The 27,523-nt window shown below is 36.2% G+C and overlaps 1 protein-coding gene across 4 annotated transcripts in view; it reads left to right on the forward strand.

The window, feature by feature from the left end:
• Positions 1 to 27,523, forward strand: part of CNTLN (centlein) — a 185,955-nt gene that overhangs the window by 27,783 nt on the left and 130,649 nt on the right. For 2 of the 4 annotated variants that reach the window (XM_048931533.1, XM_048931532.1), the window contains 4 exons: positions 2,356 to 2,440; positions 18,403 to 18,537; positions 19,126 to 19,305; positions 26,149 to 26,282. In XM_048931533.1, coding sequence (XP_048787490.1) covers positions 2,356 to 2,440; positions 18,403 to 18,537; positions 19,126 to 19,305; positions 26,149 to 26,282 — 534 coding nt within the window. Of the gene's footprint in view, positions 1 to 2,355; positions 2,441 to 10,747; positions 10,765 to 11,281; positions 11,316 to 18,402; positions 18,538 to 19,125; positions 19,306 to 21,964; positions 22,076 to 26,148; positions 26,283 to 27,523 lie in introns of those variants that run through there. The other 2 variants (XM_048931534.1, XM_048931535.1) reach the window with 2 other exon arrangements.

The raw sequence follows: 27,523 nt of genomic DNA on the forward strand, positions 1-27,523 counted from the left end.
TGTGTTTTTGCCAGTGGTGATCAAGAGCCTGCATGCCACTCTCTTAAAGGTCTGCACCACCAAAAGTGATCCACTGTTTCACAGCTTCTGTGATGGTGTCGTTGCTAGGAAAATATTGCCTGTGCAGTCTATCTGTCATTGGCCTGAACAGATGGAAGTCAGAAGGTGCCAAATCTGGACTATATGATTGATGTGGTAGAATAGTCCAGCCAAGACTGCCAGTGTGCTCCATGGTCTTCAAACTGATGTGAGGTCTGGTATTATCATGCTGCAAGAGAAAGGTTGTCTTCTTTTTTTGGCCTGACTCTAAAAGTTTGAGCCCTCAGCTTAGTCAGTGTTGCTATGTGATGAGAGTTAATGGTTTGTCCAGGTTCCAGGAAATTAGAAGAATCACCACTATCCAATTCCGGAAGACAGTGTACGTTACTTTGCACACAGAGAGCTGCATCCTGAGCTTTTTCTTTCATGGGGAATTCAGATGTCACCACTCTGTGGACTCACATGTTGTTGCTGGTTTGTAGTGGTGACACCATATCTCATGGTAATAATGCAATCCATGAAACTGTCACCTTCAGCTTTGTATTAGTTCAGTAGGTCCTGATACATTTGTGTACAGTGCTCTTTCTATTTCTGTTGAGCATTTCTGGGACCTGCCTGATACAAACTTTGTGATATTCCAACACTGCTACTATTGTTTCCAATGCATTAAAGCTGACATTCAGCTCTGTACCCAGTTCCCTGACCACACTGTATCTATTTGGGTCAATTATCTGGTTGAGACTCTCCTGTGGTGTGCCATGGCTCTCCAGAACATGGCTGGTCTTTCACATTGCTGTTTCCACTACTGTAATGCAGTACCCGCTGCCTCACTGTGCACACATCCATTTCCACAAATTCTCAGCAAGTGTCAGTGGATGCCAATGGTTATAATTTTTTTTTTATCTGCATAGAGGAATTCAATTCTACACTTCTGCTTTCATACGCACTTCCAGGTCAGATATCATCTTTTTCAGACTGCCTCTCTGCTGTCCTCTGTCACAAAGCAACAATTATAATGGAATACTGGTGGAAAGGTTCAATCTATACTGCTGTACCACCCACATCTGCCTCAGAAGTTGTGGGACAACATAACAAAATAGAAGGCATTGCATTCAGAATAGCCCTTGTACTTCACTTTCTGCAGTGATGAGTCCTTGAGATCTCAGTCCCCAAAAACCTTGCAGTGAATTCTGTACCATTTTTACTTAATTCTTTTTTTACTCAAGATCAGCCTAGGTATTTTAAAAGCCATAGAAATTATTTAAAAATATGTGCTATGTTGGGACTGTATACTTTAGCCTGTTGGGACAGTATACTTTAGCCTTTGATTCAAGTAAAATACACGAAAATACATAAAAGAGAAGAAAAAGAAATGACCATATGTGTACTATCTTTAATTTTCCATGGTACAAAATTCTGTTGCTCTTGCACACAGCTGGATAGAGTTATCCACTTTTGATCAGATCCCTTCTGCCTCTGAAAGATTTCCATAGTCTGAATCAATTTCTGCTTATCTGTCACCTGTGGTGGTTGGGATGCCTGAATTTTTTAAGGAACAGTACATTTCTCAGATGTTTTGTCAGAGATGTCTTGTGCTAAGGAGCATCTGTGTATTCCTACTGTCTCACCATAACTTTTCCTAGAAGTGCAGCCAGTAAGCACAGCATTTAAAATAGTAAAAAAAAAAAAAAGGATCGCAATGAGATGAGGTGGTTCTACACAGCATTAGTAACTCATCAAATGATTTTTTATGAAATAGCACGATCGTGATTGTGGCCTTGTACTTACAAACCACGTTGCTCTGCTCATTCCCGTTAACCAACCTTCTCAGCCTTCCCTTTTTTGTCCTGGTCAAATTATAGATTCTACCCATATGTAAGATAGTAAATGATAATACAGTCATCCATGAAGTTCTGAAGGTTTGTTTTAGATGGAGAAATGCTGTCTGGTTCAGAGAAGGATTTCACAAATCCAAACAGCTTAATGTCACTGTGTTGCCAAGGAAGGGAGAACATTTTATTCAGTCTGTAGGCAAGTATATCTAGTGCATTTTAGGAGGAATGAGATAGCTAATTTTAGCTATTTTAAAATCTGTTCTAATACCTATTGCTTCAGTTTCTTTCTGAAGAAAGCTGTTTACAGATGTAATTTGCTGTCACTTGCCATATGCTCCCTGATTAATTCTGCAAGGCCTGTCAGCTTCAAATAATTCAATTTTCTGTGTTTTAAAATGACATTCATTATCAGGACATGAAAAATTCAAATGATTAACTGCAAATTGTGACTAATAAAGTGTCTTTTTTTTTTTGTTCCTAGAGAAAAGCAGAAAGCTGAAGTCAAGGACAGAAAGATATTAGAAATTTTGCAAGTTAAAGACAGCGAAATAGAAACCCTAGAACAGGTTAGTAGTACATTTAAATAGAGCAGTTAAGAAAGCTTATAATTGACACAGAATTTGAGAAGTAAAAATAGTTATTGAGAATTAAAAATAGTTTGTTGTGTTTTAAGGTGAAAGCTGTGGTGATTCAGAAATGATGCATTTTGAAAGTCTTTAACTCTGAAGAGTTGTTCAAAAAGTTGATGTTTAAATTTAAAAACTTTTTGTGAGTTCTGAGACATTCTAGCAACTTTGTGTTTCATTTTGGTGTACCAGAATGACCTAAATTTGTGTTTTCAATTTTGACTAGGTTTAGATTTGGAACTTAATAGTGCTTTGGAAAGATTTACCATCTTGACAAATACAGTAATCAAAAGTAAAACATTTTTAGAGTAAGGAAGACTAAATAATTAGTATCCTAAAAGCAATACAACCAATTATTTTTATTTTTACTAACACATAATAGCATTTACTAGGTTCGTGGTTACCAGAAACTGTAGCACGATACTTCCAAATCCAAAATGTCATGCATAAACATCTATGTAGTGTATTCTTTATTGAACTGCTTATTCAAATTTGAATACTGTGCTTAAGTATAAAATTAAATGCAAAATATGTATTGAGCTAGGCTGTTGGCTAAGCTGAGGAAACACGAGCTCATTTTCTAAAAATCAGAATAATTCTGAAAAGTAATCAAAGTTGTTGAATCTTCATAGGATTTGAAGTACAATATTTATGAAATTAAGCATTAACAAGCACTAAATAAAGGCAAGAGAACAACTTTATTCATAACTCTCTAATGACTTTCTACTCAAAACTAAGGGAAGCAAAGTTTGCTTTTCAGTACGAACTAAATTAGTTATAGGAAAATAACATAATTATATCAAACGGTATATGAGAAAGGAAAAAGAGAACTAGGATTACTTCACATATACCGAGCCTGTTAACAGAAACACAAAGATTAAAGGTGTTCTTTCACATGGCTAAAGCTGCAGCACCCCGGGACAGAAGGCTGGTTAATAAATGTAGGTTTTCTTTGTAGAATCACTGACTGGGTGAGCTTGGTAGAAGGGGCTTCTGGAAGTACTATAGGCCACTCTACTGCTGAAGCAGGATTATTTCTAGCATCATTTGCCCAGGACCGTTCCCAGACGACTTTTGCATATCTGCAAGAAAGAAGACTCCACAACCTCTCTGTGCAATATGTGCCAGTGCTTGATTGCATGCACAGTGAAAAAGTGTTTTCTGCTATTCAAAGGGAACCTGCTGTGTTTCACTTTATGCCCATTAGTACTTCTGTTGCCAGGCACTGCTGAAAAGAGCTTGGCTCTGTTTCGTTTGCACTTTCTCTTCATGTGTTCATACACTTTGCTGATATTTCCCTGAGACTTCACTAGGCAGTCACAGCAACAGAACCGTGATTTGTTTTACATTATTTAGGAGGACACTAATTATGTCAGCAGTTCTTACACTCTTAAGTGGCATCGGTTCAAGCATAAAGAACTATTTGAACCACAGCATAGGAATGAACAGCTAATAATCTAGCGCAACTACACTTTCAAAATACTATTAATTCAAATCTCAGTTAATCAGCAACATAAAGAGCAGAGCTGAACTGATACAAGTACCTGAACATTTTCATACCTTTCATACATGATTCAGTGTAATTTTGTACTGAACTACTTAAAATCACTCGCAAATTAGGCTAAGGGACAAGCAGTCACTGCAGCATGCTTAAAAAAGTACAGACAGTACTTAAAAACTTTCAAACTTAAAAACAAGCAAAATTACCGATGTTGATTTGTGAGCTTACAGGCTTTCTTCAATCTAATTTTGTCTGCTTTTATAAGATACTGAATTTACTTATCATCAGGCTTCCTTAGATCTTGCCTTTACTTTCCTCTGTACAACACTGTGGAAGAAGTAGCTGTTGTGTCTTCTGTTCACTTATGTATTAGAGCAAATGAGGCTCTCAGGCTTCTGCATGACTGCAAGAAGCATTATCCACTATCATGAGATTCATCACAAGGAGAAGAGGCTGCTCTTTGAGCTGTCCTGGAAGCTCCCTCACCCGCCAGACTCCAAACTGGGAAGCTTGCATAGGGCCTCACAAGAGTACACAGCAACATGTAACTTTCAGACATCTTCTTCTAAATACATGATTCCTGCTTTTTACACACACACACACACACAGAACAGTGCAAAAACTATGGAAACTTGCACTAAATCGCTGCTGATGAATACCAAAGAACCACAGACTCGTAGGACTTTGAAGGAACCTCTGGGGATGCCATCAAGTCCAAGCCCCCCGACAAAAGCAGGTTCAGGTTCCCCACAGTAAGTTAAGCAAGACATTATCCAGATGGATTTGGAGTGCCTCTAGAGAAGGAGACTCCACAACCTCTCTGGACCAGCCTGTACCAGTGCTCTATCACCCTCACAGTAAAGAAGTTCTTCCACATGTTTGTATGGAACTTCCTGTGTTCCAGTTTGTGATCACTGTCCCTCATCCTGGCACTGTACCCCACTGAAAAGAGCCTGGCACCATCCTTTTGGCTCTAGAATTTGAGATACTTATGAACTGTGATGAGATCCCTTCTCAGCCTTCTCAAGTCTGAACAGTCCCAGGTCCCTCAGCCTTTCCTTGTGCAGGAGATACTCCAGGCTCCTAATCAACTTTGCAGACCTTCATTGCACTCTCTCTAGAACGCCTCTATGTCTGTTTTTTCTGAACTGGAGAGCCCGGAACTGGACACAGTACTCCACAAGTGGCCTCACCAAGGCAGAGTGGAGAGGGGGGTAATCTTCCTTGTCCTGCTGGCCATGTTCTTTTTGATGCCCCCCAGATACCGTCAGCCTTTTTCTTGGCCACAAGGGCACATCTCTGGCTCATGGCCAACCTCTCGTCCACCAGGTCACCAAGGTCCTTCTCCACAGAGCTCCTTTCCAGAAGCCTCTACCCTGTACTGAGGTGTGAGGTGATGCCATCCCAGGTCTAGGACTCTCGACTTCCCTTGTTGAACCTCGTAAGACTCCTCTCTGCCCAACTCTCTAATTTTTCTAGATCTCACTGAATGGTAGTACAGCCTTCTGATGTCAGCCACTCTTCCCAACTTTGCATCATCAGCGTACTTGGTAAGGGTGCAGTCTATCTTTCATCCAAGTCATTGATAAAGATGCTGAACAAGACCTGACCCAGTACTGACCCTGGGAAACACCAATAATTAATATGCCTCCAATGAGACACTGCACCACTTACAACTCTCTGAGTTCTTCCAGTCTCCCCTTTTTCAATCCACCTTACTATCTGCTCATCTATCACATGCTTCCTTTGCATCATTGCAAGAGTTTTGTGGATGACAGCGTCAAAAGCCTTGCTGAAGTCAAGGTAGACAATATCCACTGCTCTCCCTCATTTCCAATCTTGAAATCATAGTTTGCCACCAGTTTGGTTGATCTCCTTGCACTCCTTGCGGTGCAATTTTTCTGTCAGACCATTTCTCCGACTTGTCAAGGTACTTCTGCATGGCAGTGGAGCCTTGATCCTTCAGTTCCTAGTTTTGCCATCAGCATCACAGTAAGGGTACACTCTGTCCTTTCATCCAGATCATTAATGAATCATAAAATCATTTGAGTTGGAGGGGACCCTTAAGGATCATATAGTTCAACTCTCCTGCACTGAGTGGGGACATGTCCTGTTAGGTGAGGTTGCTCAGAGCTCTGTCCAGCAAGACCTTGAATGTCTTGAGAGGTTGCCACCTCTCTGGGCAACCTGTCCTAGTTCCTCACCACTTTTATTGTAAAAGATTGTTTCCTTATATTTAGTTTGCATCTCAGTTGGCTTTCTGGGCACATTGCTGACTCACGTCCATCTTGCCATCCACCAGTAGCCCAAGTTGTTTTCTGTGGTGCTGTGCTCTATCTTTTCATCTCCAAGCTTGAGTTGATAGTGGAGGTTGCCATGACCATGGTGCAAGACCTTGAACTTAGGTTTGTTGAACCTCATGAGGTTCTTCTGGGCTCATTTCTGGAGCTTGCCTAGGTCCTTGTGGATAGCATCTGATCCCTTGGGCATGTTGACTGCACCCTACTGCTTGGTGTTATTCACAAACTTGCTGAGGGTGCACTTGATTGCACCATCAGTGTCGTTGATGAAGATATTAAAGAGAATTGATCCCAGTACTGAATCAGACACCACTTGTCTCTGATGTGCATCTTGATCTATTGACCACCACTGTCTGGGTGTGATCTTGCAACTGGTTCCTTTTATCGAAAATTCCACCAACCAAATCCTTATCTTTCAGATTTGGAGAGAAGGATGTTACAGGGAACTGTGTGAAATTCCTTAAGTCCAGATGAATTTCCTCCAACTTCTGATTGCTTTTACTAAGGACTTACTTGTTTTAAAGGAGGTGTACATTGTTTAGGCAGTAGAATAAATTACAGTTTCAAGAACTTTTCTTCTTTTGATTTGTTCATACTAAAGCTTATGCACCTGCTATCTGACTAGAAACACTCATTAAGTGTTGATAACCTTTTTATTTTGTATTGTTTTATTTTTCTATTATCAGGCTGTCATGGTTGTAGATGTAATTCGTAATGTTTCTAGTTCTTCTATGCACATCATATTTATTAAACAGCAGCACATGGCTATTTCTGCGTTTCTGCCATATCCTTGCCTGAAAGAAGATACCTGCTGAAGAAGCTTGTGGGGATGTGTGTGCTTTAATGTGCTTTTAAAGAGGACTTCCCGTGATTGCAGCGTTTGAACCTGTAGCGTATGACTCCATGAGATTGCTGTCTGAGTTTGCAGATCAGTTTTGCAAACTAAAATTGAAATTGGTCACATATCTAAAATTGATTGTGTGCGATACAGCTACAGTCTGTAACTGGAGAGAGGCTGGATTAGTTACTAGACACAGTAACTAGTATAAAGGAAAAGATGCAGCCAGAGGAAGGAGAGCTTGGCAATACAATGGGAAGAATTAAGTGGTGTAGAGAATGGAAGCCACTATTTTGGTGATAGTGGCAGCTGAAACATATCACAGTAAAATGATTTCTTACAGTTTCCAATAGTGTATCATTGATGAGATTGTGAAATTTGATGTCAGATGCTAGTGCTGTACATAAAAGCTAAAAACAGTGGAGGTAGCGTTCTGACCTTGCCTCATCAAATTGCTGAGGTGCTACTGGACTGTTTTCTGAATTTATGGATTGTTCTTGGTGGTTTGGAGCCAGCTGGCTTAGATAGCAAAATAGTGAAAATCATTCTCATTTTGTCTTTCTGGGTATGTTCTTTGTTCATTTAAGGGAAAATATATTATTTTTGTCATTGACTTCCAAATACATTGCTTATGGAAATGTCAATTTTGACAGTAATAACACTAGAAATTCTATTCTGTGAAGTACAGATAGCAACAATTGAAACTTACATGTTGCAGTCTACCAATCTATATTACCTCTAGAAAGGTGAGATTGTCCAGTTATTTTCTATTGGTTTTACCTTCCTCCTCATGCATCATATAGAAATTTCAGTTGCAACTTTAACATTTTTGAAAGAATATTATTTTACTAGGAATTTCAGTGGCCACTTGTCAGTTGATTGTACAAATCCATTCAGACTGTGGGGGAAAAAAAGACAAACAAATGGTGATTCTTGTAGATTTACATGTGTGTAAGCTGGTGTTTCTAATAGAAACAGCAACAAAACCCTAGAAGGGCAACATGGGATATCTGAGAGTTCTTGAGCAATATGAGAGTTCTGTTGTACTCTGCTTAGAGTTCATCCTGACATGCCTAGAAGCCCAGTTAAAATGACTGTAAATAGTAGATACTGTTCCTCATGCAGTAAATATGGTAAATTTGGTATTTACTACTAAAAATTAATTTAAATTTTTTTGTTCTGAGATAATTCAACTGGTCGAAGATGTTCCTTTTTTTTAGGAAATTACTGAAAATCTTCTAATGTAATTAATTTAGAAATGTAAGTAATATAGTTTTTGATTGCTATTTAACTTAATAAATCTGACTCCTTTTATCTTGGTGGATGAATTGTGATTCCGCTATTATTACCGTCATTTTTATTTTCTGTGACTAATATCATTAAGTCATAGAATCAAAATCAGTTTGGCTGGAGAAGACCTCAAGTTCAATTATCAACTTGACCTACCACTAACTCATGTCCTTTAGCACCACAGAATGTAGTGTTGTGTCCTTGCCACATATGCAATTTCTGATTTTATAGTTTTTATAACTAGAGTCTTTATGTGAATATATCATTTTCCTAGAATTTGATTTGTTCTTCTTCCAAAGGCTTACTGCTGCAGATATTTTTTTCATTCTCCTTTTTGCTTTGAAAACGTTTCCTTCCTGATCTATCTAATGTATGATATTTGTGTATGTGCAAGAAATAGATCACTGGGTGCTGTCATATATGGCTTTTTCTTTTTCCCTCTTCTTTGTTTCTCATTTAAAGTAAGGTGAGATTTTGAAAAAATACATTACAATAACATAAACTGTTGCTTAAGAGGACAATATGGGAACTGAAATTCAGTTTTTGCTATTTATGAAACTGATAGATTAAATTATCTTCTTCTGTTTATCTTAGATGATGAAATTATAGATGAACAAAAGTAGCAATAAACATTTTTTTGTCTTTATAACAATTCTAATTAATTAGGTTTCAATTTTGATTCGATGGAACTAAAGCTAATCTTTTTGTCCTAGACCTTGTAATGTTTCAAAACCTTATCAACTGATTATACTCCAGAGTGGTTAAAACAGGACTAGCTTGCCTCATTATCTCTACTTGAAAATCTTCGGCTTGTTGTACAAATCTATACTAAAGCCTCCTTAAGGGGTCCAATTGGAAAAAGCATCATTCTCCCGTCAAGCACTAATTAATGCTAATAATTTTTTTCTTAAATTTTGTATTTTCACTTGATTATTTTTCTTTGCAATAATATGCTGCTATTAGATTAAGACAAACATATACTTTTATTATTACCATCTTAACATTTTATTTCCAGTTGCATGTAGCATTGCTTATTCTTGTGTAATGGAGGATATGGGAATAATTTCAGTAATAGAGGTTTGGCTAGTTGTGTCAGCAGTGATGAGATTATGTGGAGTTTGTAAACTTTGCAAGAAAGTTTCTCCAGTGAAGGAGACCTATAAATACTGCAATCAAACATGTATTTAGTTTATTTATATTTCCTTTAGTGAAACAATTTTTTTTACATTATAAGGTTAGTTTAATTTTGAGAAGATTAAGCTGAATTTTATTTTCCCTTGAAGGACGTGGTAGATGAAGATTCTTTTCACGTTCATTTCATTCAGGATTTTTATTTGAAATACAGGGAGATTTCCTCAACTTCAAGACAGGAGTAGTAGAAAGAAGCGTGATGTGCCTTTTGAGTTTAGGTACTGCCAATATGAATCTGCTGACCACCCTTAAGAAGGGGCTTGTCAGAGGAGTTAATTATAGCAGCAGTTTCTTCATTCCTGCACCTGATCTGGCAATGTTGATGTATGTGAGTGTAATGAAATACTGCTGTCATAGGACTAAACACTTCTGGGTGTCCTTTTCTGCAGATCTCGCAGTCATACCCAGTTCCACAGACAAAGACTAGAATTGACCTTCTGCAGGCCTTGCAGGTGTAGGAAAAATAAAACCAGTGCTCTCAAGATCATGCTCTGCAATGAAGAGAAGAGAGGAGCTCAGCTTGGTAGATTATTGGTTTTGATTTGAAATTAGTGGGATGAAAGAAGGAGATGGGATTTTCTCCTGCCTGACCTGGAGGGCTGGACTGCTGTACTGCTGCTTTGCAGTACATCATTTCAAAACATAGCAGCTAAGTAGAGAAGATGGAGTAGAGAAAGAATCAATAGGTTGGGCTGTGCTGCTTTACTGTACAGTGTTAGAGATACTATAGAAAATGTAATCTGGCCTGGTGTTGAGAGGCACTAGACAAAAGAGATGGTTAAGGAAATGGTTAAGGTGATGTTAGTGGTGATATCGGGAGATTGTCATGTAGATTGCTTTGTCATTGTAGTAGTTATCTCAAGAGCTGCCCTTAGAGGAAAACAGGCAGATTTTCAGCATTGCTGCCTGATTGCAGAATTAAAATTGTGTTCTTGTGAAAAGGTTCCTCTAAGTGGAAGGAACTTGTAACTCTTGTGTTAGAGACAGCAAACCTATTTATGGTAACTGTGCCAGAAGCAGTATTTGGCTTCCATTATCAGTACTAAAACACAGCTGCTGGCAATAGTTGTGTTACACATGAGCAGGCAAGGGTAAGGACTAAAGGTAAGGAGTGAAGAGACTAGCAACACTTTATTTCTTATGAGTAAGCAAAAGTAAGCTCTGCTAGGTAGCTGGTAGGAGGGGCATAGGTGGAAAGCAGTGGTACACATAATGTTTTGTTGGTGCTTTCACATACTTAGATTGCTGGCAATAAATAGTTATTTTCATGCTAGTGAAAGTGAGATGCTGGAGTTGCAAGGCTGTACGATGTCACTGCATTAATTCCTGCAGTATTTACTGCATCTATTGAAATACTGAGAAATTATGTTGGGTAAATACAGCTAAGAAAGCAAACTTTGCTGAAGACACCAAATTAGTCATATCAGACTAGCCTAAAGAGGGCAGTGGGGAACGGTGTTTGTAATGGATTACACTCTATAAACCTACCTTAATCTGTGGGTTAGGTAAGAATTCAGGTGCAAGACCAACTAGTGATAGAGGAGTTGCAAAGTGATGTAATTTAATCATATTTCTGATCTGCTTCTCTGTAAAACCATTTTACCTGATATTTTTTCAATGAAAGTGCTGTAAAGGATCTTGCTTTCTTCTTTCAACTGGAGAAAAGATCTGCCTTGTTTCTCTAGCATGCAAAGGGTAGGTAAAACCATTTGAACAGACGGCAGAAGAGATTTCTTTCTTGAATATGTCTTCAACTTTAATTCACATCTGTTGTTGGTAGAAACAGAAGTTCAAAAATTCTTATTAATAATTGGATTGTATTTGCTGATGTTTTTTGGCAGCTTCGTACTTCTTTTTTTAGGTAAATCCTTAGAACTGTTTAATTTTGGAGTTTTGGAAAGTACAGAACAGTATAAAAGCAAATGTTTGATGGTAGGGAAATTAAGCAGTCTCCTGCACTTCAATTCTCCTCTCCTTGTTTTTTTTTTTTTTTTTTCCCTTTAAGATTGTTACAGCTTAAGGGCAAATATGAAAAATAGGAATTAATAATGAGATATGTATAATACTGTTGCACGAGTTACATTTTAATCCACTATATGTGTCAGTTGTGTTTTTTCTTCCCCTAGTTTTTTTCTGGCCTTGTCAGGAGTCAAGTTCTCAGTTGAACAGGTATCTGAATACAGTCATCCTTTGTTAAGGGTACTGTAAAACCAGTTAGCTTTGTCAGCATTTTAGTTTTGGAGTTGTATGGAGTAAAAAATAATTGCATTTTGTGTCATAGATGGCTAGAGTCATTTTGACTATGAAAGGACAGCATACAGATTGCAAAATAGCACATATGCCATCTATAACAAACAGCATGAATTATTTACATAGAATTTCTGTTTATCAGAAAATAAAGACTGGATTTCTTTAGTTTGAGTTTGTTTTTTTCTTTAGTTAGTTCTCTTCTTGTGAGGACACTGTACCTGAATATTGTTGGGAATATTATATGTTAAACGTGCTTCTGAGTGTTCAATTTTAGAAAAACAAGAAATAATGAAGTTGAAAAATATAAAGAGAAATTTGAGAATATGAGAAGGAAAGCTGTGAAATGTTGCTGATTTAATTCTTCCTGGGAAAAAAAGAAAATTGGAAGGGAAGAGAGAAATTTGGGAGCATAAGTTAATCTCAAATAGCTGCTGTAGAAAAAAAGGTGTTGGAAGTGGGGAGAATATACATGTAGATGTTGAAGGAGAAATTTTGAAGAAAAGCATTTTAAAAGAGAATATTTTCACTTTTATTTAATGGGTAATAGAATAATGTATGTAGTAAATTAATTTCACTTAAAGATGTCAGTTTCAATAAAAGTTGCTGTATTGAATAAATATTTCATTTTTTTTTACTAGTTATCTTATTTATGCTCATTTTTATCTTCTTTAGGGCACATTATAAGTATACTACTGCAGCACTTTTCTTTAGTATTGGAAATGGAATGCATGTCCTTTCATTACAGTCATCGATGGGGACTTAAATCAAAATGTAGAGGTTTCAGGCTTTTCATTAAAAGCTTCATCAGCCTGTTGTAGAAATCAGTTGTCCTGTGATATTTCTGTATCTTTATTATCACTAATGAAGGATATATGTGTTGTCTTTCTGTTTTGGTAGGATGTTTTTTAGGGATATCTTGATAAACTATCAATAGATGTGAGTTAACGTGGTGACATGAAATACACCCTGCTTTTATCTAGCTAGGCATACCAATTCAATGATATATTTTGATCCAGTTTTGTATTGCAGTATCATGGGTATCTTTCTCCTCTCAAAAACATCAATTCCCCCTCTTATGCAGTGATCGTAAGTACGGCTGTTGTTTCATAGTTCTTTCTGTGTACAAAATGTAATGTTTAAATATCTTTCATTGAAGACTGGAAGTTCAGTGATGGTGTCTATGACAACACAACATCAAATAGCATATACAATGACCAAGAGTAATAGACTTTTTTTCTTTTGGAACAAACTCCTAACATTATTTATATCTTTACTGTCATTTCCACTGTCTTGCATGAGATACCATGCTGTCTAAATTCCTATTAGATAAAAATAAAATGTAGTTAAAAATGTGTATCTTTTTGTGAATTTATTCACAACAAACATTGACTGAAAATTATAGCAACCTTTTAAGAGACTGTGAACTGTTTCCTTTCAAAGTCAGAACTAGAAGAACTCTTTCCCATTGCTTTAATCTATTTCCTAGAATGTGATTTTGCTTCTTTTGATATGAAAGTATTTAAATAAAAGTAGTTATTTCCAGTACATAATTGGACATTATTGGGGTGGGGCAGGGGAAAACACCTTTATTTTGTTCTAGTTAATGAGGTGCCATGGGAAAGGGTAAAAATGAATTCTAGAATGACATTTTTCCAAATATCAGATCTATTCTAGCAGATCACAGAGTTGTTTTTTTCTTTTTTTTTCTTTGTACACACTGTTGCTGGAGCATTCTGGACATTGACAGTGTAGAAATGGTACTCTTTGGTTCTTCTCAGCTGATCTCTTTGGTTTTCCTTAGAGTGATTTCACATCTTTGTTGTATTTGCAAGCTTGTCTATGGAGAAACCTTTGGAAGTGTCTTATTTATATTCAGAAGTTCTTGTGCTGTAGAATGTCAACAGCCTATTGAACTTTGCTGTTATCTTGTTGTATTCAAATAAGCATGACTGCAGTCAATGCAAAATTTGAGATTTTGCATTGACTGTAGCATTAACCTGTATTTTATATTATCTAGACAAAACAATGGAAACTGCAGAACTTGGTGAATTCTTGATGTGTGTTTTTGTGTGGCAAAATACTGTCATATGAATGAATGCCCCATGTGCTTGACCACGTATATATTGTTTTTCTGGTTCACTTGTCTCACTTGGCTACCAGGGTGGGATACTCTTATAGGAGCGCTGCTTGTATTCTCCGCTGTAAGAAGTGAATCTTTACTCACTTCCTTTTACTGTATATGTAATCCATTGTTTGAGGAAGCAAAATGTAAGAACAGCTGTGCAGGCTAAGGCAGATGATAATTTACTTAATTATCTGTATCTTAGAAATTCTTCTTTATGACTTATTTCTACCAAATCATAGCTCATGAATAGTACTCCTGTTTGCTGGTTTTGTGTTGTTTTTTTTTTTTTTTTTTTTTTTTTTCTTTATAAGCATATGATATGAATGGGTAGGATAGTAATAGTTCAGTTTGCTTGGAAGAAAAGATCAGAGCATACAGAATGTCACTCAGGAAATGCCTCAAAACATAATAGGATTTTTTCCATGCAGGTATAGCTTGCCTAAATAATGCTTCAATGCTGCATAGTAGATGACTTTGTAGAAAACCCAGGTGAGTTAGCTGAGTGATTGATATGGTGTAGTTGCCATTTGATTGATATAAAGTCTTACATGGGTCAATTGTTGAGATAAGTAATTACTGTGTGAGTCTAATTCAAGATTATCTGTCTGATTATGCTGCAAAGTATGCAAAGTAAGTAGCTTGTTTGAGTTTAAAATTCTGTGATAGCAGTATTCAACAAGCATTTGAAATTACTAGTTTCACTTCTGTAGTATTTTCATGCCTTTGTTATTATCCACACTGCTGGAAAGCATTGCATTACAAACTGCAGATCTTTCTGATTTTGCTTTTTGAATGTGTGTGTATGTTAAGTATATGCATACACTTGCATAACATACAAGCTTAACATATGCTTTATATATATGCATGATTTCGACACAATTTAAGCTTGTGTACACTAGAAGAGCTAGAGCTAAACTTGGAGATTTTGTGGATGTATATTTGTGAATCGTAAACTCTACTGAACAGGTGTTTTTGAGTGGATAGTGTTCTTTTAGTATATACTTGTCCTGTTAAACACTCCTTTGAGTCTTCCTTCTACCTCATTATTACTTGAGGTAGATATTAATAATGAGGTAGAAGGAAGACTCAAAGGAGTGACTTACATGAATTCTGTTAGAAATAGGGGATTGGGAGGGAAGCAAACGAAATAAATAATGCTTTCAGTGGTAATACAGATTCATACTTTTTAAAAAATGTGACTTAATGATTATTTGCCAGCAACAGTTTGTTCCTGTAACTGTAATAATGTCTGAACAAATATTTCGCTTTTTGAAGTTAAGTATGATGTCTGGAAGGTTCAGAATATGCAAGAAAGGAGTCTTTGATTAAGCTTACATTTCTTAATTTCTCAGTCTCTTCTTTAATGTCTGCTTAATGCATGCTCTCTGTCTTGCAGTAAATCCAGCCTACCTTCTAAGGACAAAAATACGAGTATTCTTATCAAGGAGACAAGAATTTAAATAAAAGAGCAAACAAACAAACAAAAAAAAACAGAAGCCCAAACTGGTTGAGTTTGTTTTACATGGTTATGGAAAACTATTTCTAAGTAAATTAGAAAAATGCACAAGCTGATTTTTAGTTCATCACCTATGTGCTTTTATGTTCATGCATTATACATGCATAAAGTTTGATTACGCATATATACCTTCATATATATAAATCAAATCTGAAATACTTTGTGCATTCCTCTAAACTTGTGAGTAGTGCTTCAAAACAATGTCATTATTTGAATATTGTGAAATTAGAATAACACATTCGCACTGAACTTGTGGATAAACGGTAGCATCTTATATAACAAATCATCCAAAGTAAGAAGGATCATTTATTGTGTTACGTTTCTGAAGAAAGTTTCTTGCACATTTCTGAATTCTGGCTTATCCTTATCTTGGAAGAAAAGGAAGAATGATTATGAACCCCTAATTTTAGGTAAACGTTAACTTTATTCTTTTTATTTAAAATGCTAGTGCAGTAGAATGGGTCTCTGCAGGGGAGTTAGTTATATTATAAAAATAAACAACTATGTTAGTGTTTTGAGGTTTAATTATCAAATAAACACTGTTTTAAATAGAAACTAGTTCAGTGTACTTACATTTGAGTCTTAAAGTAACAGAAAAAGGTGTTATTTTGTAAACGTAAAAAGGTGTTATTAATGAAATTTTCTGAGTATTTTTTTTCTGGCTTGTTGGTCAGTTTGAATTAATGGTATATGAGGAAAAAATTCAGAATGTCAGAATAAGGTTCCTGTATTTCCTTTCACTTCTCTTGATTTTGCTTTAATTTTTCCATTCTCTTTCACTCAAATTCATTCTTTTCCAGATTCTATGGAGTCCTATTAGAAAGTCTGTCATCTTGTATTTTCTTTGAATTCTACCATGGATTCTATTTTTTTCTTCATTTTTTTCCTTAATTTCTTTTTTTAACTTTTTGATTTTGTTATGAAAGAGTAAAATATCCCTCATGTTCCCCTACGCTGTTCACTAGACATTATCTGTTTCTGGTTTGTTTTCAGTATTTGCTACATGTGCTAGCTGTACTGCATTCCCTTTCTCAGTATGCCAAATCAGTTCAAAGGTTTGTTCTTTCCTGAAAAGTATTTTCACTTTGCAGTGCAGTGTTTTTCATTTTGTAATAAATGTGCCATATTAAGAACAAAGTTTCCAAAGTACTTCCAAAGTACTGTTTGGAAGGATAAATGGATACCTGTATATGGAGGAACGATGTACACAAAACATTTGAGGGTTGGTGGTAGGAGAAAAAAGAGAATAATAAAAACATTTGCAAGAATGGTGAGGAGATGATGTGTAGAAAAGGAGTAGAGGTCTACACAAGAGAAGCAGAGATTTGCTGTAACTCAGCAGAAGTTAAAGATCTCTGCTAAAAAGTAAAGGATGGAATGGATGAAGGCAAAGATATAATCCACAAAATGAAACTGTGATACATTTAATGACTAAGACTTTTTCTAAATACGTAGATTAATGTCACTGCACATCTTTCTGATGCCTTAGTATCAATGTAGCTCAATAGTGGCTTAAATGATAATAATGAAACAACTCCGACCATCATCAAATATGTGAAATTAGTGCTTTTTATATGTTTTAACTCCAGGAATACTGAAAAAGTTGTTTTTAATGTTAAACTAGTTGTTAGATATTTCAGCGTAATGCCTAGGAGGACAGAGAAGAACATTTCTATCTCATGGTGAGGCTGGTGTTCAGAAACAGATTTTCAAAATTGCCCCATCTATCTGTGAGGATTGTGGATAGCTTGCTGGTACAGCGTGGAGGCTTTGGATACCATAGCACAGACACTGGTAAAGCATTTAAGCAAGCTCTGCCTGCCCTTGCATAGCTTGCTTTGTGTTCATGGCTGCTACCTGCACTCTGTAGGTTTCTTTTGTAGGTGAATTACTTAGTGTTTTTTTGGTGACATAGATAGTGTTAGTGCTATTGACATAGGTACTGTTTGTCCTTACTTTCACATGCTGGTTTAAAAGTGGTGGTTATTGGATCAGTTTCAGCTGTATTATTTGATGCATGTTAGTTTTTTTTCTTAATATGTTTTTCTTCTTTTTTTGTGTCTGACATTGTATGAAGCAGAATTAACCATTTGGAACTTGCACACCTTCTGAAGACATACTTCCTTCTGTTAACCATTTTTTAATGTTTTGTGTTTCATTCAGATAGTATATGAAAGAGAAAGCAGTTGTGTTTTTACCCTGAGGCAACAGCTTCTTCCACAGTTATTACAGCATTATTACTATGAAAATGATGTATATAAATGCTGTTTTGATTAGTGCAAGGGGCACAACAGTCTGTGGAATTAAAACACGCTCCTGAGGAAAAATGTGGAGTGCTGCTTTATGTATTAAAAACTGGAGATGCTTCAATGCGAACGTCTCAAAAATAAAATGCAAGAACCTAACAAGAACTAAGAAAGTTCAAATGTATTTTATTTCATATTGTGATATAATTTTTCTGTCTTCCTCACTTTATTTTTTCTCTTCATGAATTTTGGAGAGTTTTCATCTCTATGTTGGGGCTGGATTTTTGGTGTGTTCAAAGTGCAAGCCAAAAACTATTTTTAATGTAATCCTCAACCACAAATATAATTTGTACAAATGACTGTCTTTGTCTAAGCTTCACTGGATGATTTCTGTTCATTTCTGAACTTAATGGATTTTTTTGTTCGGTAGCAGCAAATATTTAGTTCCCCATTACTGTGTTTTATGTTTGTGGTGCAGTTTTGGGTATGGCTGTAGTAGTACTGAAACAAAAAGAATGCTATAAAATTACATATAGTAGATTTTTACATAACTTAGGTCTCAAATGTTTTCAATACATGCATGTTCTTTTTGTAATTGCTTCTTGTCTAGCAGATGTTTTTTTTTTTTTTTTTTTTTCTTAATAGAGACTCTCAGGCCAGCAGCAAGAGATAAATAACTTAATTCAGAGAAAAACTGCTGTGGATGAAGAAAATGCCTGTTTGAAGAATGAATTCAGTAATTTGAAGCAGAAATTTAAAGATAAAAGCCAAGAACTTAAGGTATATTGACTTGTACATAGTTTTATAAGACTGTAGCTTTGAAGTAGTTCTTTAAGCAGTGTCAGCCTTTGTGGCACAGAAAGTGACAAGCTTGGAGAAAAAATTGCCTTAGGCCTTGCTATACCTTACCATTTGCTCACATATGAACTCCGAGGAAGATGCTTTAAAGCCAGGAATCCAAGCTTTATAACTTTCAGATAAATAGTTAATGATGGAAATGGAGCAAAGAAAGTAGGAGTGTGAAGATGTGGCTTCTTGTAATTAGATTCTGATGGGACTGGCATTATTAATTGATAAAGCCGAGGTCTGGGAGGATATGTCTGTGTGGGTCTCAAAAATAGCTGGGGACAGCATCAAAGGCAGCTTGATCAATTAATGGGCTCTTTGCAAATGTGTACTCATCAAAGCTGTCATCCAGCTAAAAAATATGACCCTTCCACCTGCATGAAAGAGGCCAATAAAAGTACACAGGTGACCTTGGCCATCAAATATAGAAGAAGCTGCTGTGAGGGTAAAACTGCACAGTTTATATTTGCTGATTAGTTCTCACTTTTTTTGTTTATCGGCCCTTGTGGTACTGTTCTACAGGACACTGAGGAGTGTGCACAGAAGAAAGAAGAGCAAAACAGACTGGTTATAAAAAGCCTGGAGGAGGAAAATAAGGGATTAAATGCTTGCTGTGCTGACCTGCTAAATGACCTGGAGAAACTGAGGAAGCAGGAGGTGCAATGGAAAGCAGAAAAATCTGGCAGTGATGCCAGAATAAAGGTATGAAGTGGAATGGATTCATGGATGTTATTTCAGAAATAACTTCTCCAGACATTTGCACTACAAGTTATTTTTTTTAAATAACAAGTTATGTATTCAAATCTACCAGTGGGGACTTGCATTCATTTACATTCCTTCACTTAAAACCCACAGCTTTTTAAAAATTGATGTTGCAAAGCAGGAATCTGACTTCAAATAGTCATCTTAAAATGTAATCATTAAAAAAATAAAAGATACTGTATTTTAAGTTAAAATATATATGAAATAATAAAAGCTTGAAAGTATTGTCCATTCACAATTTTTTTCTCAGTATATTATTTACTTGCCTATAATTTGGTTGCAGTAAACTTGATATTTGTTTTGGAAGAACACATTAAAACTTTAACAGCAGTTTTGAATAAATTGTGTTCTAAACTCAAGAGGGCTCCCCTCTGTGGAGGCCTTATTATTGAATATACTTACACTAAAAAGTTATTTCCATTGTTTACGATAAAAAGAAAAAGGAAATAATTGGATACATTGTACAGAATACTGTATCTCTTATTTAAATGTTACTTTGTCCTGTTAGGAGAAAATTGCCAATTCCTATTTAATTTCTTATTTAAAAAGAAAGTTGCAGAGTATCAGAGTTTTTTATATTGGCTTACATACATGTTAGTGGATCCTTTTATTAAAATGGCTATTGAATTCTTAAAACACTGTTTTCTTTTATGCTATCAATGTACATCACCTTCCAGCATATTAAATATAGCAAATGTGCAATCAGCATGTTGCCCAGAAACATCTTCTCAACTTCACCCCCTCCTGCTTCCCCAGCAATTTAATTGTTTTGTGACACTTCTGATTCTTTTACTTATCAAAAACCTTTGTACAGAGTTTCATTTAGATTTTTTAACAGTAGAATTTAAGTGGAATGGTTGTGGTTAAAAGATTATGTGATTTTTCAGAGCAGTGATTGGATTGCTGGCAGCTTGAGTGAAATGATTTAATGACCTAGAAGTGTTTTAACATATTTCAAATTGTTTAAAGTATTGCTTGTAATATCTGATAATTTATTGAAAATTATTGTTACCAACACCTCCAATAAAAACAATGAAAATTCCTAATCTGCCTGTTCTTCTGGCTACTAGGGCTTGCTAAAAAGAGAAAAGTGCATCACAACCGTATGATTTCAGCAACTGGAATAGGTAGTGTTGGTGTTTTGTATTGGGATGACAATGAAGTTAAGATAGTGTGGCAGAAGAAACTTCATGAAGAAGGTGCTTCCTGAGCAAACCAGGAATGACATGCAGCTGGATCTCTGCTCAAAATCAAGAAAGAGCTAATTGGGGAACTAATAATTAGTGGAAGCCATGGTAGTAGTGGACATGAAGTTATGAATCTCAAGAGCCTGAGAAGATAAAGAGAGGACAGTAGTACATACAGTACAGAGCCAGAATTAAGGAGTAGGCTTTTCAGCTTGGAAATAGCTGGAAATACATGGAAATCCCCTGAGCCCTAAGAGCTCAGGAAAAGCTGTCAAGACTTTAAAGACAGCCTCTTCTAAGCCCAGGTGTCTTCCACTGTCATACTCCGGAAAACAGGTGACTGAAAACATGTGGCTGCATCTCGAATGCAGCTTGACTAAGCAGAACTCATCACCAAATGCTAGTGAATGGCAGGAAAATAAAAAAACTGTGCAGGCATTGAGTGCTGCATAGGATGAATTCAGAAACATTGCGTGGGCACATAGGAGAAGTGGTAGCCCTTCTGGTGTTGAGGCTTGCAAGTGAGTACAGTTATTAAAAGTAATTTTTTGCACTACTGAAACTGTGAACAAGGAAAATGTAGGCCTTTTCCCGAGAGGAAGTATGGAATAGTGGCAGGAAGCAATAGATAAACCTTACAATATAGTCAGAGTTACAGAAGTACCTATCAGCAGTGGATTAAAGTGGGAGATAGTAAAAAGTACTTGACTTACACTTGATATCCATGGGATCAGCTGAACTGCTTCCAAGGCTGCTGAAAAGATTAATTCGTGTCAAAAGTTGTGGAAATTATGGGAAGTCTCCAATAAAAAGCCAAGTGAACAAAGACCAAAGATGGGTCAGCCTCACTTCAGTCCTTAAGGGTACTACAGAGCAAGTCTTATTGGAATCAATTTCTGGGCACATAATTGAGAAAACAATTATAAGCAATCAGCATGGATTTACCTAAGTCATTCTTGAACAACCCCATTATCTTTTGTGATTAAAATAATTGCATCTGTGAACAACAGAACAGCAGTGAATGTGATTGACCTTAACTTTAGCAAGATTTTTTTTTGCATTGTCTTGCCATTTTCTTATACAGTCTAAGATATTACAGTTGGATGGATGAGTAACAACATGTTAAAAAACAAACACAAGTTTCTGAATACTTGAATTCAAAGGGCTGTGGCTAATAATGATGGGTAGTAATAAGTGGCATAATGCAGTATTAAACTTGGACCTATCTTGACTAATGTCTTCATTAGTGACTTGGAGGAGGAAATAGCAGGCATGTTTGTCAGGTTTGCAGAAACCTGAGGTGAGCAGTTGTATGGGAACTGCTGAATCACAGCCTGAACCTCTGATTGATCACTTGAGCCGAGCAATGAGTCAGCCACAGGAGCACATGTGAAGGCAATTCTCCTGTGCTGCTGGAAGGGGCAGAGCTTCTCCTAGACCCATATGAGAGCTGACTACCAGTGGAGAAGGATCTCTTTCTGGAGATCCCTCCTCTGGAGTTTTACAGTGAGTCCAGGGCATGGGTAAGCATTCTATCTATTCTCTTTTGTATAATAACCTGATTAGCCAAACTCTGGTATATTCTGTAATTATAGCATCTGTACATTCATTGATTATATAGCAGTTGATGTGCTTGAGGATACGGCTGCTCTGGAGACCTTTACAGAAATGTGCTGCTTGTGGGGACTTGTGTGTGTGCAAGGCTGTGGGCTCTTGAAGGTACGGAGCCATGTTGGAGCTGTGCTTGGAGAGCTGCAGCCTGTGGGACACCCACACGGAACAAGCTGGGGAAGGATGGTGTCCTGTGGGAGGGACCCTTTATGGAGTAGTGGCAGAGTAACCATGGGGGAGCTCGAGAGATGGAGTGTTAAACACTGACTGCAGCCTCCATTCCCCTGTGGTTCTCAGAGAGGGGAAGCAGAGAAGAGTAGATGAGGAAAGTGGTTTCAGTTTACTCTTAGATTTCACAGCTCTGGTCCCTTAGCAATTGGCAGTAAATTACATGAATCTCCCTTATCTCCAAGGCCAAGCTGGATGGGGGCTTTGAGCAACCTCTTCTATAAGGAAGTGTCCCTGGCTTTTGCAGAAGGGTTGGAACTAGTTGATTTTAAAGGTCCCTTCCAGTCCAAACCATTCCGTGATGGTATGATTATGCTGTGTCTGTTTCATCCATGATGGTAACTGAGAAGTGATTTCCTTGTCTTTATTTCAACCCATGAGCTGTGGTTTTTTTTTTTTTTTTTCATATTTGCTTCCCCTGTCTTGAGGAGGAGTGAGAGGGCGGCCTAGTAGAGCTTAGCTGCCCATCTGAGTTAAACCACCATGTTCTGTGATCTTGATTCCCCCTGATTGCACCTTTTTTTCCTATGTGAGGTTAGACAAGTGACTGTACACCTTTTGGTAGTGGACTGTTTAGGTGAAGTTGGTTATCTCACAGGGTATTTGGAAGGCTTAAAAAGCGTATTAAAAATGCTACCTACAAGAGGGATTTTTTTACCATTTTTAAATGGTACATACCCAAAAAGTGTTGTATGTCACTTTTGCAGACTTACTACTAGAAACAGAACTGGGAGTCTGAAATTCAAGTCGTAAAAGCAGAGAGGAAAAAACAAACCTGCTATGTCTTGATTGTCCATTTAATTTAAATTTTAAAAAAGTGCAGACTGGCAGATTTTAAGGGAAGGTGACCTAAAAGACAGTAGAATTGCATAGTGTTTTGTTATTTTCTAGTTGGCAAGGTACTTGTAAGAGTACCTGATGTCTGAAGGTTAAAGCTTTTAAAGACACAGTGAGAGTTGTTCTCTTTTAAAATGAAGCATACTGAGAAACAGATATCTCTGTCAAGAGGAGTCTGGAATTTTAGTTCCTCTGAATAATTAGTTTTGTTAAGATGGGAACTTGAAAAAATGTTCTCAGTTTTGTCAATTCAGAACAAGAAAAAAAAAAAGAGAACGAAGAAACTGTGTTTAAAAGCAACTTCCCTTGCTGTGTTTGAAGCTACAAGTAAAACCTTAGTTTTAATTCACCTTGAGTTCAAAACCTATGCCTTATCTACATGTATTTCCTTTCATGTTTTATTTATTTATTTTTTTAAATTCATCTTGACTTTGAATTTTTGGAGTTTATTCTTCAGTATGAAGTAAATGAAATGCTTATGTAATGTTTTGCCTTATTGTTCTGCTGTATATCTTCATTTTAGTTTAGTTAGGGTCTTCACTTCTCGTGGGTAGAAGTGAGTAAGAAGTAGACTTAATTTTCATGCTTTGCTTTCGGTACAGTTATGTAGAAGCATCATATCCTTTACTGTTGCTTTTATTTTTCTCAGAAACATGCATTTTCTTCCCCATGAAATAGAATCATAGAATCACAAGGTTGGAAATGACCTATAAAATCATCTAGTCCAACCGTCTTCTCATCACCATCACCAGCACAAGCATTAAATATAACTGAGCTACTAGGTATTTTGACTAACTGCATTTTTAAAAGCATTTAATTTAGTATATTTCATAGTATTTTAAAATTTTGGTTGTTATCAGTCAAAATGTACAATTCAAATTAATTTGAAAATCAATTTTAGGAGAATTCACATTTCAGTATGCCTGCTTACACAATTAAACTACTTTCTCAAGTACTGTATCAACTAAAAGGTAATTAGTGAATTGAGGTAATTAAAGAAAATATTTAGGAATTGAACGTAGGAAGTTTAGAGGATTTGATAGTCTTGAATTTCTGACTGGTGCACAAAGATTATACTGAATGCTTCATTATATGATATTACAGTATTTTTTGTTTCATGGTATGCTGTTCTTAATTTCTACAAGTGTATAGCTTTATATAGTTGCATTTCAGACAAAATCAGTTTCTACCTATTCTTTGTATCTTATCCTGCAGTGGATGATGCGAACTTGAGAATTGGTGAGATCAGATTTTTTTCATTTAACTTATACCAGAAGTTCTGCAACTTGTTAGTGCAGTATAGATGATACACAGACAGCATTTTTTCACAGAAAATGTGAGCTACTTTAAATAAACTTTAAAATTTCAAGTTGGCAATATTCATTTCACATAAGCCACAACTCCCCCTCCCGTGTGATAAAAACAATACTCAGGAGAAACCATAAATTATCTGATTTATTACATTGTTAACCTTATTAGACTTTATCACGTGTTGATAGAATGAACTTTCTCCTGTCATTCTAAATCTATTCTCTGAAAACAGTAAATTTTGTTATCCAGCCTTTAAGATTGAATGGTGACTGCTCAGTGGAAGAAACCAGGTGTAATAACCTGAGAGTTATCATGAAACACAGTTTTTTCTATTTCATTTATTCATTGCTATTTCTCCAAATTAAGGTTACTGTTTTTAACAGGATGTAATGATTAGTGCCAGAATTCAACAAATTTGATTGTAGTGCACTTCTGATACATCCAGATATGTAACTTCTGTGCTGTTTTAAATGCGGAAATTCATTATTCACTGGTTTTAAGTGAATAATGTCAGGGAACTACATTTCAGCATTTCAGAATAGTTTGATATTTGAGATATCATTGGTGAAAGGGAAATATGAGCAATTCTTCATTTCTTTAATTAAGCCTATATTTAAGTGGAAGATTTGGAACACTGTCCTACTAGGAGATACTTGTTTTAATTTATAGACAAATCCAAGAATACTTGCCATATTGAGAATAAGTAATTATGAGTAGTGTAATAATGAAGTAGGGCTAAAGGCATTGACACACTCTGAAACTTTGATCTAGATAGTGATGTACTGTATCTGTTTCCTTCCTTGCCTGAGAACAGCCTGGGAGAATCATAACATCATAGAATAGAATCACACAATACTCATACAAACTTCTTAGAATCTAAAGTGCTATTCTAAGCACCTAGATTTCCAGAGAACTCTAGTTAAGATCACCATGTAGAGACATGTTATTCTTGTTTTGTTGAGCTAACTTGCTCTGCACGTCTGTATTTCCAGGATATATCTTCATACTGTGCTAACTTCCACAGTTAGGCTTTCAGTAAAAAAGGAGTTATGACTTCATTTTCAATGAGCAATTCTACTTTTTTTTCCCTTGTTTACCATTTCTTTTTCTGAATTAGAAGTGCAAAATCAGAATATCTGAGTCTGACAAGGAATCTCACAAAAAATTATATCCAGGATTCTTATTCCTGTGTTAAATACTGTACGATCTTTGGAGAATTTTAAACAATAAAAATACAGCTGTTTTTGTAAGTAGTAACTTTTTTTCCTGTTTGATACCAATGCAAAAAGCACTGTTTGATCAGTAGTTAAATACTGTTGTATTACTTTGCAAGTTGCAATTCTATTCTGCAACAAATGAGTTAGGTGAAACTTCTTAGAGTATGTGTCCACCTAAAATTTGATGTGCCTTTTTTCCTGAATATCACATTTTCCAAGTATGCACACATCCATATATATGTATTTATATTTGCTTAGGACACAATAATTATATATGTGTATGTATCTGCACATACATATGCCTAGACACATAGATAATATTCATAATTTTTAGTAATTTCAACTCTTTCCTATATGTTACTTTTAATATATTCTAAATGTTTCCTTTGCAGACGTTGGAAACCAATTTAACAGATGCAAGAGAGCAACTGAAAGAGTTAAGCAGTAAATGCAGTAACTTGTCATCCCAGCTAGCTGTGAACCAGAAAGAACTCACCCAAAAAGAATGTGATATGAACAGGATTAAGTAAGTATTTCATTGTTTGAAACTTAATTTGAACTCTGAATCTTATCAAGCAGTGCATTCTCATAGCATACTTTTCCACAAAATATAAAATGTTTGAATGCATAGCAATAAATACAAACTCTTTAATACTAATACTGGGCTTGAGAATGACCAATCTCCACTATAAGTAACAAAATGTAAGTGACATAATAATTTAAATGGAGGCGGCAAATGCCCTAAAGATAGAAAAAAAAACAAATAAGCCTGTCTTTAACTTTTTAATTAGAGTAAAATCTGATAGAATCAGCAAGAATCTACATAAGCCTGCACTAAAAATTTGAAGTGAAATGATTTAAGCTTTATTCTAAGTCTTAAACATCTCATTTTTACACTGGAATTAGAAGATAAATGTCACATTTTTTGAGATATGGAAAAGAATGGAAGGAAGGAATGAGTATATTAATTGACTAGAATACAGAAGCCCTCAAAATGATGTAGAGGAAAGAAGTCAGGTTGGTACCTTTAAGTGGATTGAGAGGAAGTTGTACATTCTTTTCAGTATTCCCTGAAGCTGTGCTTGAATTGCTGCAGTTGGGTGCAGCTCATTTGTATGAATGTGCTCCTTTTTAAATGGAGATATGTTTACAGTAAGGAGTCAGTATTAATCTTTCTGTAAACAACTAGAAATATGATCTTTGATGCCTCTGAAGTACATGATCTTCTACTATTTATTTAAGATTACTGGAAGAAGTGTTATCTAGTTATTTTCATATTTAAAAGACTAAGCGGTTGAGTTCTCAATTTTCAAACTTTCAAAAAAGTAAGCAAGGTTAATAAAAAAAATTTACTGAAAAAAACCTGCTATCAGGTCTCTCTGGAGCCTTCTGCAGGCTGAACAGTCCCAGCTCTTTTAGCCTGTCCTCATAAGAGAAGTGTTCCATCCATTGGATCATTTTTGTGGCCTTCCTCTGGAATACACTACAACAGGTCCACGTCTCTCTTGTATTGAGGACTCCACATGTAGATGCAGTACTACTCCAGGTGAGGCCTTACCAGCACCAAACAGAGAGACAGAATCACCTCCTTGCCCTTGCCAGACTACAGTTGGCTTTCTGGGTGCGAGGGCACGCTCTTGGCTCATGTCCCTATTGCCGTCCACCAGTACTCCCAGGTCTCTCTCAGCAGGGATGCTCTCATTTCTTTCATAAATTTTTAATACTGATCTTTCCTAGAATTAGTTTTATGAAATTCCAATCAATGTC

Source organism: Lagopus muta, chromosome Z, assembly GCF_023343835.1.
Source record: "Lagopus muta isolate bLagMut1 chromosome Z, bLagMut1 primary, whole genome shotgun sequence".
NCBI classification, from domain to species: Eukaryota; Metazoa; Chordata; class Aves; order Galliformes; family Phasianidae; genus Lagopus; species Lagopus muta.